General features: G+C 51.4%; 2 protein-coding genes across 2 annotated transcripts; one reads left to right on the top strand and one right to left on the bottom strand.

Moving 5' to 3' along the window:
- Window positions 1-188: 188 nt before the first annotated feature.
- LOC123039083 (pyrophosphate-energized vacuolar membrane proton pump) lies at window positions 189-5,546 on the bottom strand. Its single transcript, XM_044462383.1, has 5 exons — window positions 5,066-5,546; window positions 2,319-2,862; window positions 1,843-2,222; window positions 1,601-1,687; window positions 189-1,493 (listed from the first exon to the last, which is right to left on the bottom strand). The coding sequence occupies exons 1-5, from the start codon at window positions 5,341-5,343 to the stop codon at window positions 485-487; spliced, it is 2,298 nt and encodes a 765-aa protein (XP_044318318.1). The 5' UTR covers window positions 5,344-5,546; the 3' UTR covers window positions 189-484.
- Window positions 5,547-14,492: 8,946 nt separating this feature from the next.
- LOC123104122 (endo-1,4-beta-xylanase 5-like) lies at window positions 14,493-16,649 on the top strand. Its single transcript, XM_044525902.1, has 5 exons — window positions 14,493-14,538; window positions 14,672-14,718; window positions 14,820-15,048; window positions 15,177-15,343; window positions 15,414-16,649. Exons 1-5 carry the CDS (start codon window positions 14,493-14,495, stop codon window positions 16,647-16,649), a joined length of 1,725 nt encoding a protein of 574 aa, XP_044381837.1.
- The last annotated feature ends 293 nt before the right edge of the window (window positions 16,650-16,942 follow it).

Genomic DNA, 16,942 nt, shown 5'->3' with positions numbered 1-16,942 from the left:
GGGCCGGGGTAGATGGGCGGCTGCGTGGGTAGAAGATGAACATCCAGCAGCTAACACTGTAATCTGTGTAGCCAATTTGGTGGGAAAATAAGAAAAAAGTTGGTTAGCTAAATGATACTCCCTCCGTTCCATAATGTTCTTATATTATGGGACGGAGGAAGTAAATCAGAGAGATTAAACAAGCAAGATTAAGATAATCCACCGGCGCCAAACACAGCCTCACGGTGATGGCACTCTGCTGAAGGCCCGGAGACGAGCATCCATGCTGCATTTAGAAGTCATGCCTTAAGAGTGACTATTTGCTACACCACGAGCTTATTTCTAAGGCGGGTTTGCACTCGAATAAAGTCCGAAACTAAAGTAACCATTAACCATTCATCACCTCATACAATTCTCCCAGTCTAGAGGTTATTATTGGCAACGAAAGCCTTCTGCTTGGCCATCCAGGTCCAGGCAGCAAGCCGAGCGAACTCGGAATTCAAACTCAGAGGTGCTTGAAGATGAGGCCGCCGTGCGCGGCGAAGAATGGCGCGAAGACGAGCGCCTCGACGGCCATGAGCTTGATGAGGATGTTGAGCGACGGGCCGGAGGTGTCCTTGAGCGGGTCGCCGATGGTGTCGCCGATGACCGCCGCCTTGTGCGCGTCCGACCCCTTGGGCCCCAGCGCCCGCGCCTCCGCCGACGCGCCGGCCTCGATGTACTTCTTGGCGTTGTCCCAGGCGCCGCCGCTGTTGGACGCTGAGATCGCCACCTGGACTCCCGACACCAGCGCGCCGGCGAGGAGCCCGGCCAGCGTCTCGGTGCCGAACAGCGTGCCGGCGACCAGCGGGCTGAGCATGACGAGCGCGCCGGGCGCCAGCATCTTCTTGAGCGACGCGTCGGTGGAGATCTTGACACAGGTGGCGTAGTCCGGCTTGGCCGTGCCCTCCATCAGCCCCGGGATGCTGTCGAACTGCCGCCGCACCTCCTCCACCATCGCCAGCGCCGCGCTCCCCACGCTCCGCATGGTCATCGCCGAGAACCAGTAGGGCAGCATGGCCCCCACCAGCAGCCCCGCGAACACCCGAGGGCTCAGCACGTCCACCGCCGCGACCCCGGCGCGGCTCACGTAGGCGCCGAACAGCGCCAGCGACACCAGCGCCGCCGACCCGATCGCGAACCCTTTGCCGATGGCGGCGGTGGTGTTGCCGGCGGCGTCGAGTGCGTCCGTGCGCTCGCGGACCACGTGCGGCATGCCGGACATCTCGGCGATGCCGCCGGCGTTGTCGCTGATGGGGCCGTAGGCGTCGATGCTGAGCCCCGTGGCGATGGTGCTGAGCATGCCCAGCGCCGCCAGCGCGATGCCGTACATGGCGGCGAGGCGGAAGCTGGCGTAGATGGCTGTCGCGATGGCGAAGATGGGCACGATCACCGACTTGTATCCCACCGCTAGCCCGAAGATCACGTTCGTCGCCGCTCCCGTCCGGCATGAGTTCGCCACCGCCTGCACCGGCCTACATATACATGCGTCGAACAATTTAAGCAGAGATTAAGTAATCAGCATCTATCCCGTCTTAGCTCAAGTTCGTGCAATTTTTGTAAGTTGTATAATTTCTATTACCTGTAAGCGTTGCTTGTGAAGTACTCTGTGACATAGCCGATGACAAGACCTGCCCACAAACCGGCGGACACACAGATGAACAGGTACCTGCATTCGCAAAGTCATACAAAACCAAATGTCAAATCCATCGATAATTGTTCATGAATATAAAAGTGTATCAATTTGCATTTTGTACTAAATTGAGGATCTCAAGGAAAATGGCGTAGTACGACGAGATCGAGTCTCAGATCGAGTTGGCGTACCAGTTCTTGACGAGCTTGCGCCTGCCGAAGTCGAAGAGGGTGAAGCTGTGGGGCAGGACGAGGAAGCTGACGATGGCGATGCCGACGGTCATGAGCACGGTGGAGATGAGGATCTGCCGCTTGAGCGCCGGCCCGATCTCCTCGACGGTCTTCACCTCGGCGAGGTCGGTGGCGACGACCGTGGTGGCCAAGCACACCACGATGCCCATGGCGCTGATGAGCAGCGGGTACATCATCGCCGCGAAGTTGTGCTCCGTCCCGAACGACGAGATGGACGCCACGAACAGCGCCGCGCACGACGACTCCGCGTACGACCCGAACAGGTCCGACCCCATCCCGGCGATGTCGCCGACGTTGTCCCCCACGTTGTCAGCGATCACCTGCACGCGCACAGCATCGATCGTCTCAGGGTCAGGGACATGCATGGAAAACATGGAGTATTTTTTTCAACTTTGGTAGTAATTCTCAGTACGTACCGCGGGGTTGCGAGGGTCATCCTCGGGGATGTTGCGCTCCACCTTGCCGACGAGGTCGGCGCCGACGTCGGCGGCCTTGGTGTAGATGCCGCCGCCGACGCGGCCAAAGAGGGCCATGGACGAGCCGCCGAGGCCGTAGCCGGTGATGGACTCGTACAGCCCGCCCCAGTCGTCGCCGTAGTAGACGCCGAAGAGGTTGATGGCGACGTAGAGGACGAACAGCGCGCTGGACGCGAGGAGGAAGCCCATGGCGGCGCCAGACCGGAACGCCACGACGAAGGCGCGCCCCACGCCGCGGCGAGCCTCGAGCGCCGTGCGCGCGTTCGCGAACGTCGCCACGCGCATCCCGAGGTACCCGGACATGACGGAGGTGAGCGCGCCCAGGAGGAACGCGATCATGCTGAAGGCCGCGTTCGCTAGCGCCGGCCGGCACAGCCGCGCCGGGTCGTACGTGCATGGCTCTGGCCGCGTGCTGAAACGCTGCGCCGACCCCAAGAACATGAAGATCACCACCGCGAACCCAGCCATGAACACGGCGAGGTACCTGAATTCATCAATAGGATAAATTTTTTGACTATCTGTCAAAATATTCGCCTGACACACGAGTTCAAGCCAGACTCAATACAATTCATATTTTAATGAATTTCTTCAAACTTCGGTAGGAATCCACCCATTTCAAGTGAAAATCTAGTTCATCACCAGGTAATATTTTTTGGGCATGCTTAGATACTGGCCAATTCAATACCCATCATACCATTTTTTCGACAAATGTTTTTGCTTGTTTGGATGTTTGGAGTATTTAACAAAAAACTACCACATTTCGCGAAACCGTGCCTACAAACTACCACTTTACAAATTTGTGCCAAAAACTATCACTTTTTGACTAATCTTTGACTAAAAACTACCATCTCAGAAAAGTGCCCGATTGGCCTCTTCTAAACGCTTTTCTGACAGGATGGGCCCACATATCAGCATGAATCTTCTTCCTCCTCCTCCTCCTCTCTTTCTGGCATTTCCTCAAACACCTCGTATGTACTCCACGCTCTTCTCCGGCGGGGCAGAGCGGCGCCCCGGCGAAGCACCTCTTCGGCGCTGGTCTCCCCGTCGATGGCGTACACGAGGTGCAAAGGCGGGGGCTCGGTCGACAGGGCCGAGCGGGGCGGGGCGAGGCCTTGGCACGATGGCGGCCGCCATGGCCGAGGCGAGCAGGCGGCTCGGCTAGGAGGGAGGGCGGCGCAGGTGGCGGGGCACGCCGGCCGGCGGGGAAGAGCGGCGGGTGGCGCGGGCTGGGCGGAGCGATGTGTGGCGCAAGCGGCGGACGGAGCACGCGCTCGCGGCCGACGGCGCACACGCTCGCGGCGGGCGAGGCCTTGGCACGATGGCGGCCGCCATGGCCGAGGCGAGCAGCCGGCTCACCTAGGAGGGAGGGCGGCGCAGGTGGCGGGGCAGAGCGGCGGGTGGCGCGGGCTGGGCATAGTGGCGGGTGGCACGGGCGGCGGACGGCGCACACGCTCGCGGCGACGGCGGCTACGTGCACGGCTGTGCACGCACACAAGCTGCTACGGCTGCATGCTAGCACGACCGCAATGCTCCATTGGCCGGCTAGCTAGCACACGACGCTGGCTTCGACCGATGGCAGAGGTGGCGCTGCTCGCCGGCCGGCGGTGGGGGCGGGCGCGGCGCGTGGCTCGCGTGCATCTCTCGTGCGGCACGGCCTAGGAGTTGACCACTGTGTCATGTCAGCGCCTAAGTGTGGGCCATCCCTGTCATAATCATGTTTAATTTCAGCAAACTACCATGAGGCAGAAATTAGTGTTTTTTGAGAAAAAATAGTCGAAAATGGTAGTTTTCGGCACAAATTTGTAAAGTGGTAGTTTGTAGGCACGGTTCCATGAAATGTGGTAGTTTTTTGTTAAATACTCGGATGTTTGCAATTTTTTGGTACAGGCCAATCCTTCTTTTCTTTCCTGTAAATGTTGGCCGACAGCGGCAAGCAAAATCTTGATGAAATTTTTGTCTGGCTAAATATTTATTAGGAGAACGTTTGCTAAGACAAACATATACCCCTGGAAGCACGGCATTTATTTGTGTTTTTTATGGCAAGTTCTTCAAACACACATGGCAAATTCTGGTAAACAAAGAATTTTGCTGTGAAATTGCAGTGTTCGCTTGAAAGAATTGCCATGCTACCAACACATAAATTGTCGCGAAAGACGTTTCTCTGGTCATGTACCCCCTGTGAGGGTTCGCTGAATAACATTACCCAAACATTTTATTAGTATTTTCTGCAAATAATATATCTTTTGTCATTTGTACCTTGATTTCAGTTATTCATATAGTATTTTTTTAAGTTTAATCATCACATAAGATAAAAATGCATGCAAATGTTAATTGCTAAAAATAACAATAAGAGAAAAATATTATATTACACTCCTTCCGTAACAAATATAAGACATTTTTTTTGGCACTATCAGTACTATATACTAGAAGCCAAACATTTTTTTGGCATTTTCCGCAAAAAGTGTTTTTTTTTGTTGCATTGTACCATGATTTTTGCTAGTCATCTGTAATTAAGTTGAATCAGCACGCAACCTCAAAAACATGCCAATATTACTTGCTAAAAATAATACTAACAGTAATAAAAAGAAACAATATATTACTAGCGTGTTTTTTATTTTTCATCTCTATGCAAGTGGCACCAAAAACATTTTGGAAAGCAAAATTTGACATCAAAGGCGTGTGTATACCTGTACTCCGTGAAGAGGAAGGACGTGGCACCGATGGAGATGGCGTGCTGGATCTCGGCGCACCGGGCCTCCACCTGCCGGTAGTCCACGCCGTCCTCCGCACTCTCATCGTGCCCGCTGCGGCCTTTCTGGGCGGCGGCGCCGCCGCCATCCTCGCCGTCGTGGGATGGGACCGGCACCTTGGCCACCACGTACCACTGGAACACCGCGAAGGCGATGCCGATCACCGCCGCCAGCGGTATCAGTACCTCCGCCCCCGCCGTCCCGATGACAGCCATCCGAACAACCTTTGATGGACTAGTGACTATAGGCTTTTGCTCCTGAGCTCCAATGGCAGAAAATAGTTCAGGCGAGAGCAGTGGCTTGGTGGCTGAGACGAAGACGCGAGCCCCCGTTAAAAACAGGGCGCCGAGCCCAGAAACTGCAACCAGAACCCTCACTTCACCGCTTACTACACACTGGTCATTGACTCAATGTATATCTGCTAGCGCGAGGGCGGGCCGAGGGTGGTTTATACCTACAAGGGCTGGGACGAAAAGTTGCCGCCTCGCCTCGTGCTCTGCATGCATGCATGACGATCACGCACAAGCCATGCACGTACGTCCAAGCTTGCACATGTGGCTCATGTCCACCTCTGCCGTTGCTGTGCTGTGCAGTGCAGAGCTAACTCAGGCTATGGGTTCGCCCGCCATCTGGCTCATGTCCTGCTCGACCGCCGTTGTGCTGTCCACAACAGCTAGCTGAAGCTATGGGTTCGCCGGCCACGTATATACGTTGCTCACGTCCTGCTCGGCCGTTGTTGTTGTGGACAGCTAGCTAAAGCTCTGGCGTCGTCGTCGGACACCGTAGATGCATGGGTGTGCATGCTTCACAGCGTGTCAATTTTGGCAAATGTGTGTTGTTTTCGCAACGTATTTTGTCACCGCCTTCCGTTTTATGGGAAGAGTGTAATTTTGGCAAATGTGTGTTGTTTTCGCAACGTATTTTGTCACTGCCTTTCGCTTTATGGAAAGAGTGTCCAAAGACTCCAACAGAAAGCACCCATAAACGTCTAAGAAAAAAGGGTATCCAAAGACTCCAGGCCAGCAGAGGATGTGGCCAGCGGTCTAGAGTTCTCTGTTGTGGCTTTGGGCTGGATATATACGATGATGCGTCGGCGATGAATTGTCCTGCTAAGGGCGGGCATGGACAGGCGATGGAGAGGCCGATGGCGTGGCCGGAGGGAAAATGCAGGCAGGCATATGTCCATGAGTCCATCCAAGGAAGAGGTGCCATCGAGGCTCGATAGCTTCACAATTTCAGCCCAAGGAACTATTGGAGCCAGCTGCAGTTTAGTTGTCTGCTTCCTCTTTCTTTTGAAAAGCTTGCGAAAAAATACACTGAGAAGATCATGCTGAAAATGTGAACTGTGATGCTATTCAACGAACGTTCGCTGAATGTGCATGTCAAAACTAAGTTTCCGCAGTGTTGGGTGTATGACAATTCCTTCATGTGAACATGTCAGTTTCCGCAGCAAATGCTCTGTTTGCCAGAATTTGTCATGTGTTTTGAAAGAAATTGCCATAAAGAAGGTTCGTAATTGCCACACTCCCTCCCAGAAACGTTCGCTGGTTATTAGGGTCCTGACTCCTGACTAATTAACCTTAGGATGAGGAGATAAGGCTGAACCATAATTAACAATAGCACACCCTCTGCATAGGCGTCACCCTGTGCCGTTATCCCATCTTTTGTTTCCTTTTTCTTTTCTTTTTGCAATCCCCTCCTCCCTCCCTCAAAACTTTGAAATGGGTGTCGGTACGATAGTTGGCGGTCACACACAATTCAAGGGATGCTTGAAGCTTAAAGATTTGTCAAAGTCTTTTTGTATTTCCTCTTGTATTTTACTATAAGAAATCTTCTAAGGACAAGTATACTGTGAGGCACAAGGACCGAAAACTCAGAAACCACCGGTGCATCGTTATCACTGGACCACGTTCATTCAACACCTGTGGACAAGAACTTGATACATACTTCTATAAGCAACATAGTTTTATACAAAAATGTTACTATTGTCAATGGAAACTGCTCCGACACGCCCCCATGACGACAATCACTCCGGCCCCGCTGCACACCACCACTTTTCATGTGGTCGCGCTTGCCATCCGCAAATCCGTTCCTGCCATTGGAGGATGGTTGGTGGCACGCTCACTCCTTCCCTAGGCTGCAAAGGCACCAACTCTGGACCCACTACCTTGACCGGTGCCTCCTCCGGCCTGCTACAACTCCCACGACATCGATCCCTTCAGGTGGAGTCCAGTGACGGCCTGTCTTCCTCCACCACCCTTGCCCGTTCCATATTGGGAGGAGCTAGACAAGATCATTGTGTTGCCTATGCCATGCCTGGAAATGGGGTGGACGCCGAGCTCTGCCCCCTCACAATATATAGGTACATGTGTGTCAACTCCTAGGAGGCTCGGGTCCCCGCTGCCGCCTCTGCATGGGCACGCCTACCGGCCCCATGACCCATCTCCTCTGGCGTTGGCTACCCCAGTTGCCGCACCATATTTGGAGGCCGCCTCCGCCGCCTCAGGAGGGACGTGCTCCTAACCAGATTGAGCAGGTGCTTGGGTCCCCATCACCTTCTACGCCTGGCCATCCACGCCGACCCCACGTCTGGCTTCCCCCAACGATGAGAACCTGACCTCAATGATGACCACTCCTCGAACGTTGCTGCCACCTCCTACACCGGTCGTCCTCACAAGTTTGTCGCGTGCCATTGCTGGATGTGACATGTTCGCCCTAGTGGCCTCTCCCATGCGCCTTGGTTAGGGTGAAGGGTGTAGTTGTATCAACCGAGACATGAAGCCTGCTACTTACTTGTGTTGCGATCCAACACGTCGTGGGGAATTGTTGGGGACTAACACCTCGTCAAGGCAAGGCGTTGCGGCTCACCGCCTTCACCGGCCTTCCACCATCCTGCTTGCAACACATATGTGGCTCCTCCGGCGTGGATGAGGGACCAATGCTTTTGGTGCCTCTCAAAAGGTCGTTGAGCCCGCTCCCGCAGGGACGCAATTCGGTGCACGAACTACCTATGACCCGGTGACACCATTTGATTTGGCCATGCAAAGCTCTCCATCAACCTGAATACGCAGCTCTGATGTGTTGCACCACCGCTTCCCACAATGCCTTTACACGCCAACGTTGCAACCCCGATAGATGTATCATTGCAGAGCGTCCTCACGCAACAAGCTGAACTGCAAGGTTGCCTAATGAGAGTTCGGAGGATTTTGGTGAGCCACAGGCTCTTCTTGGAGGGCTCCTAGTTGTGCCTCTACTGGCCTAGCTCTTGGGTTCCATGAGTGAGGGGAAAACATACCTCTATGGTTGTTTCTCACCTTGTGTCAGGTCTTGAAGTCACCGTCCGTTGTGCCGTCTGCCTCTGGAATTGAGGCCATCTTCGGGTCGTTCCTCCGGTTTCTCAAACCATGTTAGAACTTCAGCAACTACGTGGGGTGGCTGGTTTGTCTCTTTTGATGGTGCATCTAGGGGTAGTCTTGCTTGTGACCTTAGCGCCCACACTGCCATTACTGGAACCCAACCAACCTCTCGCCTTCATGGAGCGCGTAGGTTTGGATGCTATTGTCTTTCACTCGCTAGAGTCTATCAGGTAAGTGGTTCAGAGGGTCACAAGGTCATTGCGTCCGGTGCATTTGCACCTACTCGCAATGCTCTTTTCGCATTAAAGCTTTACGACTTTATTGCTAGCTTGGAGGCTGCTACCCTGAATTTGGCAAGACAATTGGTTGGATCCTAATCGCCAGGGAAATTGAGAAGAGGCGCGCTGGCTGATCCGCAGCCTGAAATAGAAGTATTTTAGGATCAAAAGCAAGAAGAATGGCGGTATTAGGAAGTCGTCTACGGCTGCTTGATGGATGCAACGTCGATATTAGGAAGGCATCTACGGCTTCTTGATGAATGCACCGTCCATTTGGTGTTCTCCGATGCCTTGGTCTATGTATTTTCGTTGGGTGTATGTTTGGTGATGTTGTGATCCATGTGCCGGGGGTTTCCGATTATAGCATGTTTCAGGATTAAGATACAATGAATTGAGAGTGACCTAAGAATATGGGCGCTGCTACGCGTCCGTCGGTAGATGTACTGAAATTATCCGCCGCCTGAAAAGCCGTTGGATCCCTGAGCTGTTAGCCGTCTGATACGTCTCCAACATATCTATAATTTTTGATTGCTCCATGCTATATTATCTACTGTTTTGGGCAATATTGGGCTTTATTATCCACTTTTATATTATTTTTGGGACTAACCTATTAACCGGAGGCCCAGCCCAGATTTGTTGTTTTATGCCTATTTCAGTGTTTTGAAGAAAAGGAATATCAGACAGAGTCGAAACGCAACGAAATCAACTGGAGAAGTTATTTTTGGAAGGAAACACACCTGATGGACTTGGACTCCACGTCAGAAGATACGGGAGCTGCCCACGAGGGTGGGGGGCGCGCCCACCCCCCTAGGGCGCGCCCCCTGCCTGATGGGGCCCCCGTGGCTCCCCTGACGTGCTTCTTCTGCCTATATAACTCCATATACCCTAAAACTTCCAGAACAGAATTTAGATCGGGAGTTCCGCCGCCAGAAGCCTCCGTAGCCACCGAAAACCAATCTAGACCCGTGCCGGCACCCTGCCGAAGGGGGCAATCCCTCTCCGGTGGCCATCTTCATCATCCCGGTGCTCTCCATGACGAGGAGGAAGTAGTTCTCCCTCGGGGCTGAGGGTATGTACCAGTAGCTATGTGTTTGATCTCTCTCTCTCTCTGTCGTGTTCTTGAGATGATACGATCTTGACGTATCGCGAGCTTTGCTATTATATTTGGATCCTATGATGTTTCTTCCCCCCTCTTCTCTCTTGTAATGGATCGAGTTTCCCCTTTGAAGTAATCTTATCGGATTGAGTGTTTAAAGATTTGAGAACACTTGATGTATGTCTTACCGTGGATATCTGTGGTGACAATGGGATACCGCGTGCCACTTGATGTATGTTAAGGTGACCAACTTGCGGGTTCATGAACCTATGCATAGGGGTTGGCACACGTTTTCGTCGTGATTCTCCGGTAGATCTTTGGGACACTCTTTGAGGTCCTTTGTGTTGGTTGAATAGATGAATCTGAGATTGTGTGATGCATATCGTATAATCATGTCCACGGATACTTGAGGTGACAATGAAGTATCTAGGTGACATTAGGGTTTTGGTTGATTTGTGTCTTAAGGTGTTATTCTAGTACGAACTCTAAGGCTGTTTGTGACACTTATAGGAATAGCCGAACGGATTGATTGGAAAGAATAACTTTGAGGTGGTTTCGTACCCTACCATAATCTCTTCGTTCCTTCTCCGCTATTAGTGACTTTGGAGTGACTCTTTTTTGCATGTTGAGGGATAGTTATGTGATCCAATTATGTTAGTATTGTTAAGGGAACTTACACTAGAGAAAGTATGAACCCTAGGCCTTGTTTACCATCATTGCAATACCGTTTACGCTCACTTTTATCACTTGCTACCTTGCTGTTTTTATTATTTCAGATTACAAAAACTATTATCTACTATCCATATTGCACTTGTATCACCATCTCTTCATCGAACTAGTGCACCTATACAATTTACCATTGTATTGGGTGTGTTGGGGACACAAGAGACTCTTTGTTGTATTTGGTTGCAGGGTTGCTTGAGAGAGACCATCTTCATGAGTCAAATGCTGAGCATGATGAAGCCTTTGCCACGCGACGCTAAATACCCAACCGAATTCTTTGTTGAAGACCTAGAGTATCTGCCCCGCACCATTTACCATATCATCAGAAAGACTCTATGGCCTGTCAAAGGACATTCATCTACAGCGAAGCTTGAAGGAGCAATGAAGACTTTGGTTTTCTATATCTTCAATGGCATAAACTTCAATGCTCAAGACTTCTTCATCAGGCAGTTGGCTGCATCTGGCTCCGACATCTTTGGTCTGAAGTTCTATGCTCCATGGGTAATGCGTCTTATCAAGCTTCACTCTGCCTTCAACTATCAGCCATCTGCGCGCAATCATCTTGTATTCTTGCCAGAGGTTGATCTGTCTGTTGAAGCTATTTACCCAGAGCCTGCAAAGGATCCAATTTATCTTCACAATGTTGATCGTCAAAGCTTCACCCAGCCCATTGAAGGAGTTCAGGCAGTCTCTCGTGTTTATCCCTTGGCTGGCAACTGATACGTCTCCAACGTATTTATAATTTTTTGATTGCTCCATGCTATATTATCTACTGTTTTGGGTAATATTGGGCTTTATTTTCCACTTTTATATTATTTTTGGGACTAACCTATTAACCGGAGGCCCAACCCAGATTTGTTGTTTTATGCCTATTTCAGTGTTCCGAGGAAAAGAAATATCAAACGGAGTCAAAACGGAATGAAATCAACTGGAGCAGTTATTTTTGGAAGGAAACCTACCGGATAGACTTGAACCCTACGTCAGAAGATGAAGGAGGTGCTCACGAGGGTAGGGGCGCGCCCACCCCCTGGGTCGCGCCCCCTCCCTCGTGGCCCCCCCTTCGGTCCACCTACGTACCCCTTGTACCCATATATACCTACGTATCGTAAAACTTCCAGAACGGAGATTAGATCGGGAGTTCCGCCGCCAGAAGCCTCCATAGCCACCGAAAGCCAATCTAGACCCGTTCCGGCACCCTGCCGGAGGGGGAAATCCCTCTCCGGTGGCCATCTTCATCATCCCGGTGCTCTCCATGACGAGGAGGGAGTAGTTCTCCCTCGGGGCTGAGGGTATGTACCGGTAGCTATGTATTTGATCTCTCTCTCTCGTGTTCTTGATTTGGCACGATCTTGATGTATCGCGAGCTTTGCTATTATATTTGGATCCTATGATATTTCTTCCCCCTCTACTCTCTTGTAATGGATTGAGTTTCCCCTTTGAAGTTATCCTATCGGATTGAGTCTTTAAAGATTTGAGAACACTTGATGTATGTCTTGCCGTGCGTATCTGTGGTTACAATGGGATACCACGTGATTCACTTGATGTATGTTTTGGTGATCAACTTGCGGGTTTCGCCCATGAACCTATGCATAGGGGTTGGCACACGTTTTCGTCGTGATTCTCCGGTAGAATTTTGGGGCACTATTTGAGGTCCTTTGTGTTGGTTGAATAGATGAATCTGAGATTGTGTGACGCATATCGTATAATCATACCCACGGATACTTGAGGTGACATTAGAGTATCTAGGTGACATTAGGGTTTTGGTTGATTTGTGTCTTAAGGTGTTATTCTAGTACGAACTCTAGGGCTGTTTGTGACACTTATAGGAATAGCCCAACGGATTGATTGGAAAGAATAATTTTGAGGTGGTTTCGTACCCTACCATAATCTCTTCGTTCGTTCTCCGCTATTAGTGACTTTGGAGTGACTCTTTGTTGCATGTTGAGGGATAGTTTTATGATCCAATTATGTTATAATTGTTGAGAGGACTTGCACTAGTGAAAGTATGAACCCTAGGCCTTGTTCCAACGCATTGCAATACCGTTTACGCTCACTTTTATCATGAGTTACCTTGCTGTTTTTATAATTTCAGATTACAAATACTATTATCTACTATCCATATTGCACTTGTATCACCATCTCTTCGCCGAACTAGTGCACCTATACAATTTACCATTGTATTGGGTGTGTTGGGGACACAAGAGACTTTTTATTATTTGGTTGCAGGGTTGCTTGAGAGAGACCATCTTCATCCTACGCCTCCTACGGATTGATAAACCTTAGGTCATCCACTTGAGGGAAATTTGCTACTGTCCTACAAACCTCTGCACTTGGAGGCCCAACAACGTCTACAAGAAGAAGGTTGTGTAGTAGACATCACCGTCCGATCTAGTGTGCGCGTCCCCCATGCCCCCCTTATTATTCCAGCAACACGCGCGTTGTTGCAGAAACAAAGACAACAAACTTGACCCCGGCCCCGACAGAGCTGCGCCCAACGCAGCGCCGCCGCCAACCCGCCCCCAAAATCAGCCCGCCGCCGGTGTGCAAGAGCTAAATTAAACTCTTCGCAACACAATGGCGCACCATATCACACGTTAGATGCTTGGATCCGACGCAAATCGAGCTCACCGAGGGGCCCTGCTTGGAGAACAGGCACGACCTCTACTCCAGCATGACGGCGATGAGCTCCCATGCTGGGCACTCCTTTGACGATTTCTGCAACTGAAGCTACGTTTCTGAAACATGTGTCGTGTTGCAATGCTTGGTCTCGTACACTCTAACATCGTGCGCTCCTCCAATGCTTTCTACAACCGGGGCTATGTATCTGAAGCAAGATCCCTGTTGCAGAAGAAAAAAATCTTCGCTGCTGAACCATTTCTTTTTCTAAAACAAGACCTCTGTTGCAGAAACTTTCTAAAATTAGACCCTGTTGCTGAAAAAAACTTCACCACCGAATCTTTATTTATTTATTTCTGAAACAAGATCTCTGTTGTAGAAACCTTCTAAAAACAATACGATTGTTGCAAAAAAATTGGTTGCACACGACTTGTGGCCGTCCAACGTAAGCGCTCGATCAAGATTGATCCGATGGCTACGCATGCGGCGGACGCTGCGCGTGCATCCGTCGGGTGTAAGATAGCGTTTTCCTAAGAATATTGGAATGCAAAATTAATTCTATATTTAGTATTCCCCAAAGTTGAATATTGGGTTGATTAGCTACCAAGCTTTCCTTTATTTATTATATGACAAATATTCACGGTATCTATTCGTATTGACTTAATTTTGGCATAAACTAATTACTTGCATGTATATCCAAATATATGGTTTTTTAGTGGGACAAAAGATACTGACTTGATCTTCTGCAGCACTGTCAAGTCTTTCCGATTCTAGACTTAGCAGGTCGGCGTATGGGCACTTAGTTGTAGCCGGAAGTTCATTCTCTAGAAGCTTACGAGAGAGCAAAACAGGGTAGCAGATTGTTGGGCATTATATTATGATGACCGCTGTGTGGCTTGGTCAAGATCCTCCTTGTATGGAGCAATTACTATCTCTGGATTGTAACCCTATCAATATATGAAATAAAATTCACTTTTTCCTTGAAAAAAAAGCCATAAGTAGCACGATTTTAATGCATTCACACATAATGCACAAATGTTGCTCCTCCTGCCTAGTCTTCCGCTTGAGCCAAAGATTTCCCCCCCTTTTTGCGTTCGAGCTGACTTAGAGTCAAAGATTGAAACAATCAGCAACACACCGCCTTTGGCATTATCAAGCACGGATTAATTACCCTATGCCTATATATTCACTTCTCTCCGTCAACTAAAACATACCACCAGTTCAGTAGAAGTGACATATCACTTCGAAAAAAAAAGGAAAAAAAAGAAGAAGTGACATACACACTGGTGGTTACCATGGGGAAATTGCTCGCTTTTTTGCTCTGCATTTCGCTGTTTGAAGGTTAGTTTTCCCAAGTTCATATTACCACAGTTTGTATTTCCAACACCAGTGAAGTTCCTTGCGGTTTGCTGCGTGTTTCAAGTTTCCACCGATTGCACATTGTAAGATATGCTAATGATGTATATGTATGTAGGGTGGATGGTCCAGTCGGTTCCCTATGATTATACCGCGAGCATTAAGGCAAGTAGTACCTTTTTTCTGCCAATTACTGGATATATTGTTGGATTTGTGTTCCTTCTTATCTTGAAACTAAAGGATGTTGTTTTGATCTTGTTATCCAGTGCTTGAGCAGCCCGATGAGGTCTCTGTACAAAGGCGGCATTATCGAGAACAGCGAGTTCAACAGCGGCCTGACGGGCTGGTCGGTGCCGTGGGGCGTGACGGCCAACGTGAGCAGCTCGCCGTCCGGCAACAACTTCGCGTTGGCGTCGGCGAGCAACAATGGCCAGCCGTCGCGCAGCGTCTACCAGAAGATCCAGATGGAAACCGCCCACCACTACTCCCTCTCGGGTATGTAAACTCAAGCATATACTCCGTACTGCACCATCGTCATTTACTCGTGATCTTGTGATATGCTGTATTTTCTTGTTGCTCATGTGTGCCCGTATATATATGGCTCCATGCATGCATGCATGCAGCATGGTTGCAGGTTTCGTCCGGCACGGCGGTGGTGAGATCCGTCTTCAAGGATCCCAACGGCGCCTTCATCGCCGGTGGAGCCACCGTCGCCAGGTCCGGCTGCTGGAGCATGCTCAAGGGCGGCATGACCGCCTTTGCTTCCGGCCCAGGCGAGCTCTTCTTCGAGGTAGATCGAATGATTACGCATGAATTAATTGTTCAACGCCAAAAAGGGAAACTAAAGTTCGCTTGTACAGGCCGATGGTAGGGTGGACATCTGGGTGGACAGCGTGTCTCTGCAGCCCTTCTCCTTCCCCGAGTGGGACGAGCAACGCCGTCTGTCGGCCGGGAAGACCCGCCGGAGCGCCGTCAAGGTGGTCGCCCGGGGCGCCGACGGCGTCCCACTGCCGAACGCCAACCTGAGCGTCAAGCTCCTCCGGCCCGGCTTCCCGTTCGGCAACGCCATGACCAAGGAGATCCTCGACATCCCGGCCTACGAGCAGTGGTTCGCGTCCCGGTTCACCGTGGCCAGCTTCGAGAACGAGATGAAGTGGTACAGCACGGAGTGGATGGAGAACCACGAGGACTACACCGTCGCGGACGCCATGCTGCGGCTCGCCGAGAAGCACGGCATCGCGGTGCGCGGCCACAACGTGCTCTGGGACACCAACGACACGCAGGTGTCGTGGGTGAAGCCGCTGGACGCGCAGCGGCTCAAGGCGGCCATGCAGAAGCGCATCAGCTCCGTGGTGTCGCGGTACGCCGGCAAGGTCATCGCGTGGGACGTGGTGAACGAGAACCTCCACGGGCACTTCTTCGAGAGCAGGCTCGGCCGCAACGCGTCGTCCGAGGTGTACCATCGGGTGGCGCGGATCGACCGGACGGCGAGGCTGTTCATGAACGAGTTCGGCACGCTGGAGGAGCCGCTGGACGCGGCTGCCATGTCCAGCAAGTACGTCGCCAAGCTGCAGCAGATACGCTCCTACCCCGGCAACCGCGGCATCAAGCTCGCCGTCGGCCTCGAGAGCCACTTCGGCACGCCCAACATCCCCTACATGAGGGCGACGCTGGACATGCTCGCGCAGCTCAGGGTCCCCATCTGGCTCACTGAGGTCGACGTCAACCGGAATGCCGGCCCCTACGTGCCGATCTACCTGGAGGAGGTGCTGAGGGAAGGCTACGGGCACCCCAACGTGGAGGGCATGGTGATGTGGGCGGCCTGGCACGCGCAGGGCTGCTGGGCCATGTGCCTCACGGACAACAACTTCAAGAATCTTCCCGCCGGCGACCGCGTCGACAAGCTCATCGCTGAATGGAGGACGCACCCGGAGGGCGCCACCATGGACGCCAACGGCGTGACCGAGCTGGACCTCGTCCACGGCGAGTACAACTTCACGGTGACTCACCCGTCGCTTGGCTCGCCCGCCGTGCGCACTTTGACGGTGGACGCGTCGTCGGCTGCGGTGGAGCACACTATAGACATCAAGGTGTAGGGACTAGGGATCGGACACAAACACAATACACAGCAGCTTAGTTTCATCTGCTATATACAATATATTCTTGAGAAGAAATTTCTTTCCCTATACATTTATAATTTATATAATAATAATAAAGCATGTATTGCTTTTGCTCGTCCGTCATAAGATTACCCATGAGGTTAACGAGCACTCCTTCGGGAGCCTCGCAACAATCAGCGCCATTTGACGCGCTCTCAGCCATTCGCCACGTGTCGCGCTTTCGGCGCTTGCTCCGGATTTTGTTTTATTTCTGCACGCCTTTTCGGCTT

This window comes from Triticum aestivum, chromosome 1A, assembly GCF_018294505.1.
Source record: "Triticum aestivum cultivar Chinese Spring chromosome 1A, IWGSC CS RefSeq v2.1, whole genome shotgun sequence".
Classification (NCBI taxonomy): domain Eukaryota; kingdom Viridiplantae; phylum Streptophyta; class Magnoliopsida; order Poales; family Poaceae; genus Triticum; species Triticum aestivum.
This window is presented reverse-complemented; position numbering and strand designations above follow the sequence as displayed.

Coding starts and splice junctions, on each gene's coding strand:
- LOC123104122 (XM_044525902.1), top strand. CDS start 14,493: ATGGGGAAATTGCTCGCTTTTTTGCTCTGCATTTCGCTGTTTGAAG. Junction 14,539..14,671: donor CTGCATTTCGCTGTTTGAAG/GTTAGTTTTCCC, acceptor ATATGTATGTAG/GGTGGATGGTCCAGTCGGTT. Junction 15,344..15,413: donor CAGGCGAGCTCTTCTTCGAG/GTAGATCGAATG, acceptor TCGCTTGTACAG/GCCGATGGTAGGGTGGACAT.
- LOC123039083 (XM_044462383.1), bottom strand. CDS start 5,343: ATGGCTGTCATCGGGACGGCGGGGGCGGAGGTACTGATACCGCTGGCG. Junction 1,688..1,842: donor CGCAAGCTCGTCAAGAACTG/GTACGCCAACTC, acceptor TTGCGAATGCAG/GTACCTGTTCATCTGTGTGT. Junction 1,494..1,600: donor TTCACAAGCAACGCTTACAG/GTAATAGAAATT, acceptor ATGTATATGTAG/GCCGGTGCAGGCGGTGGCGA.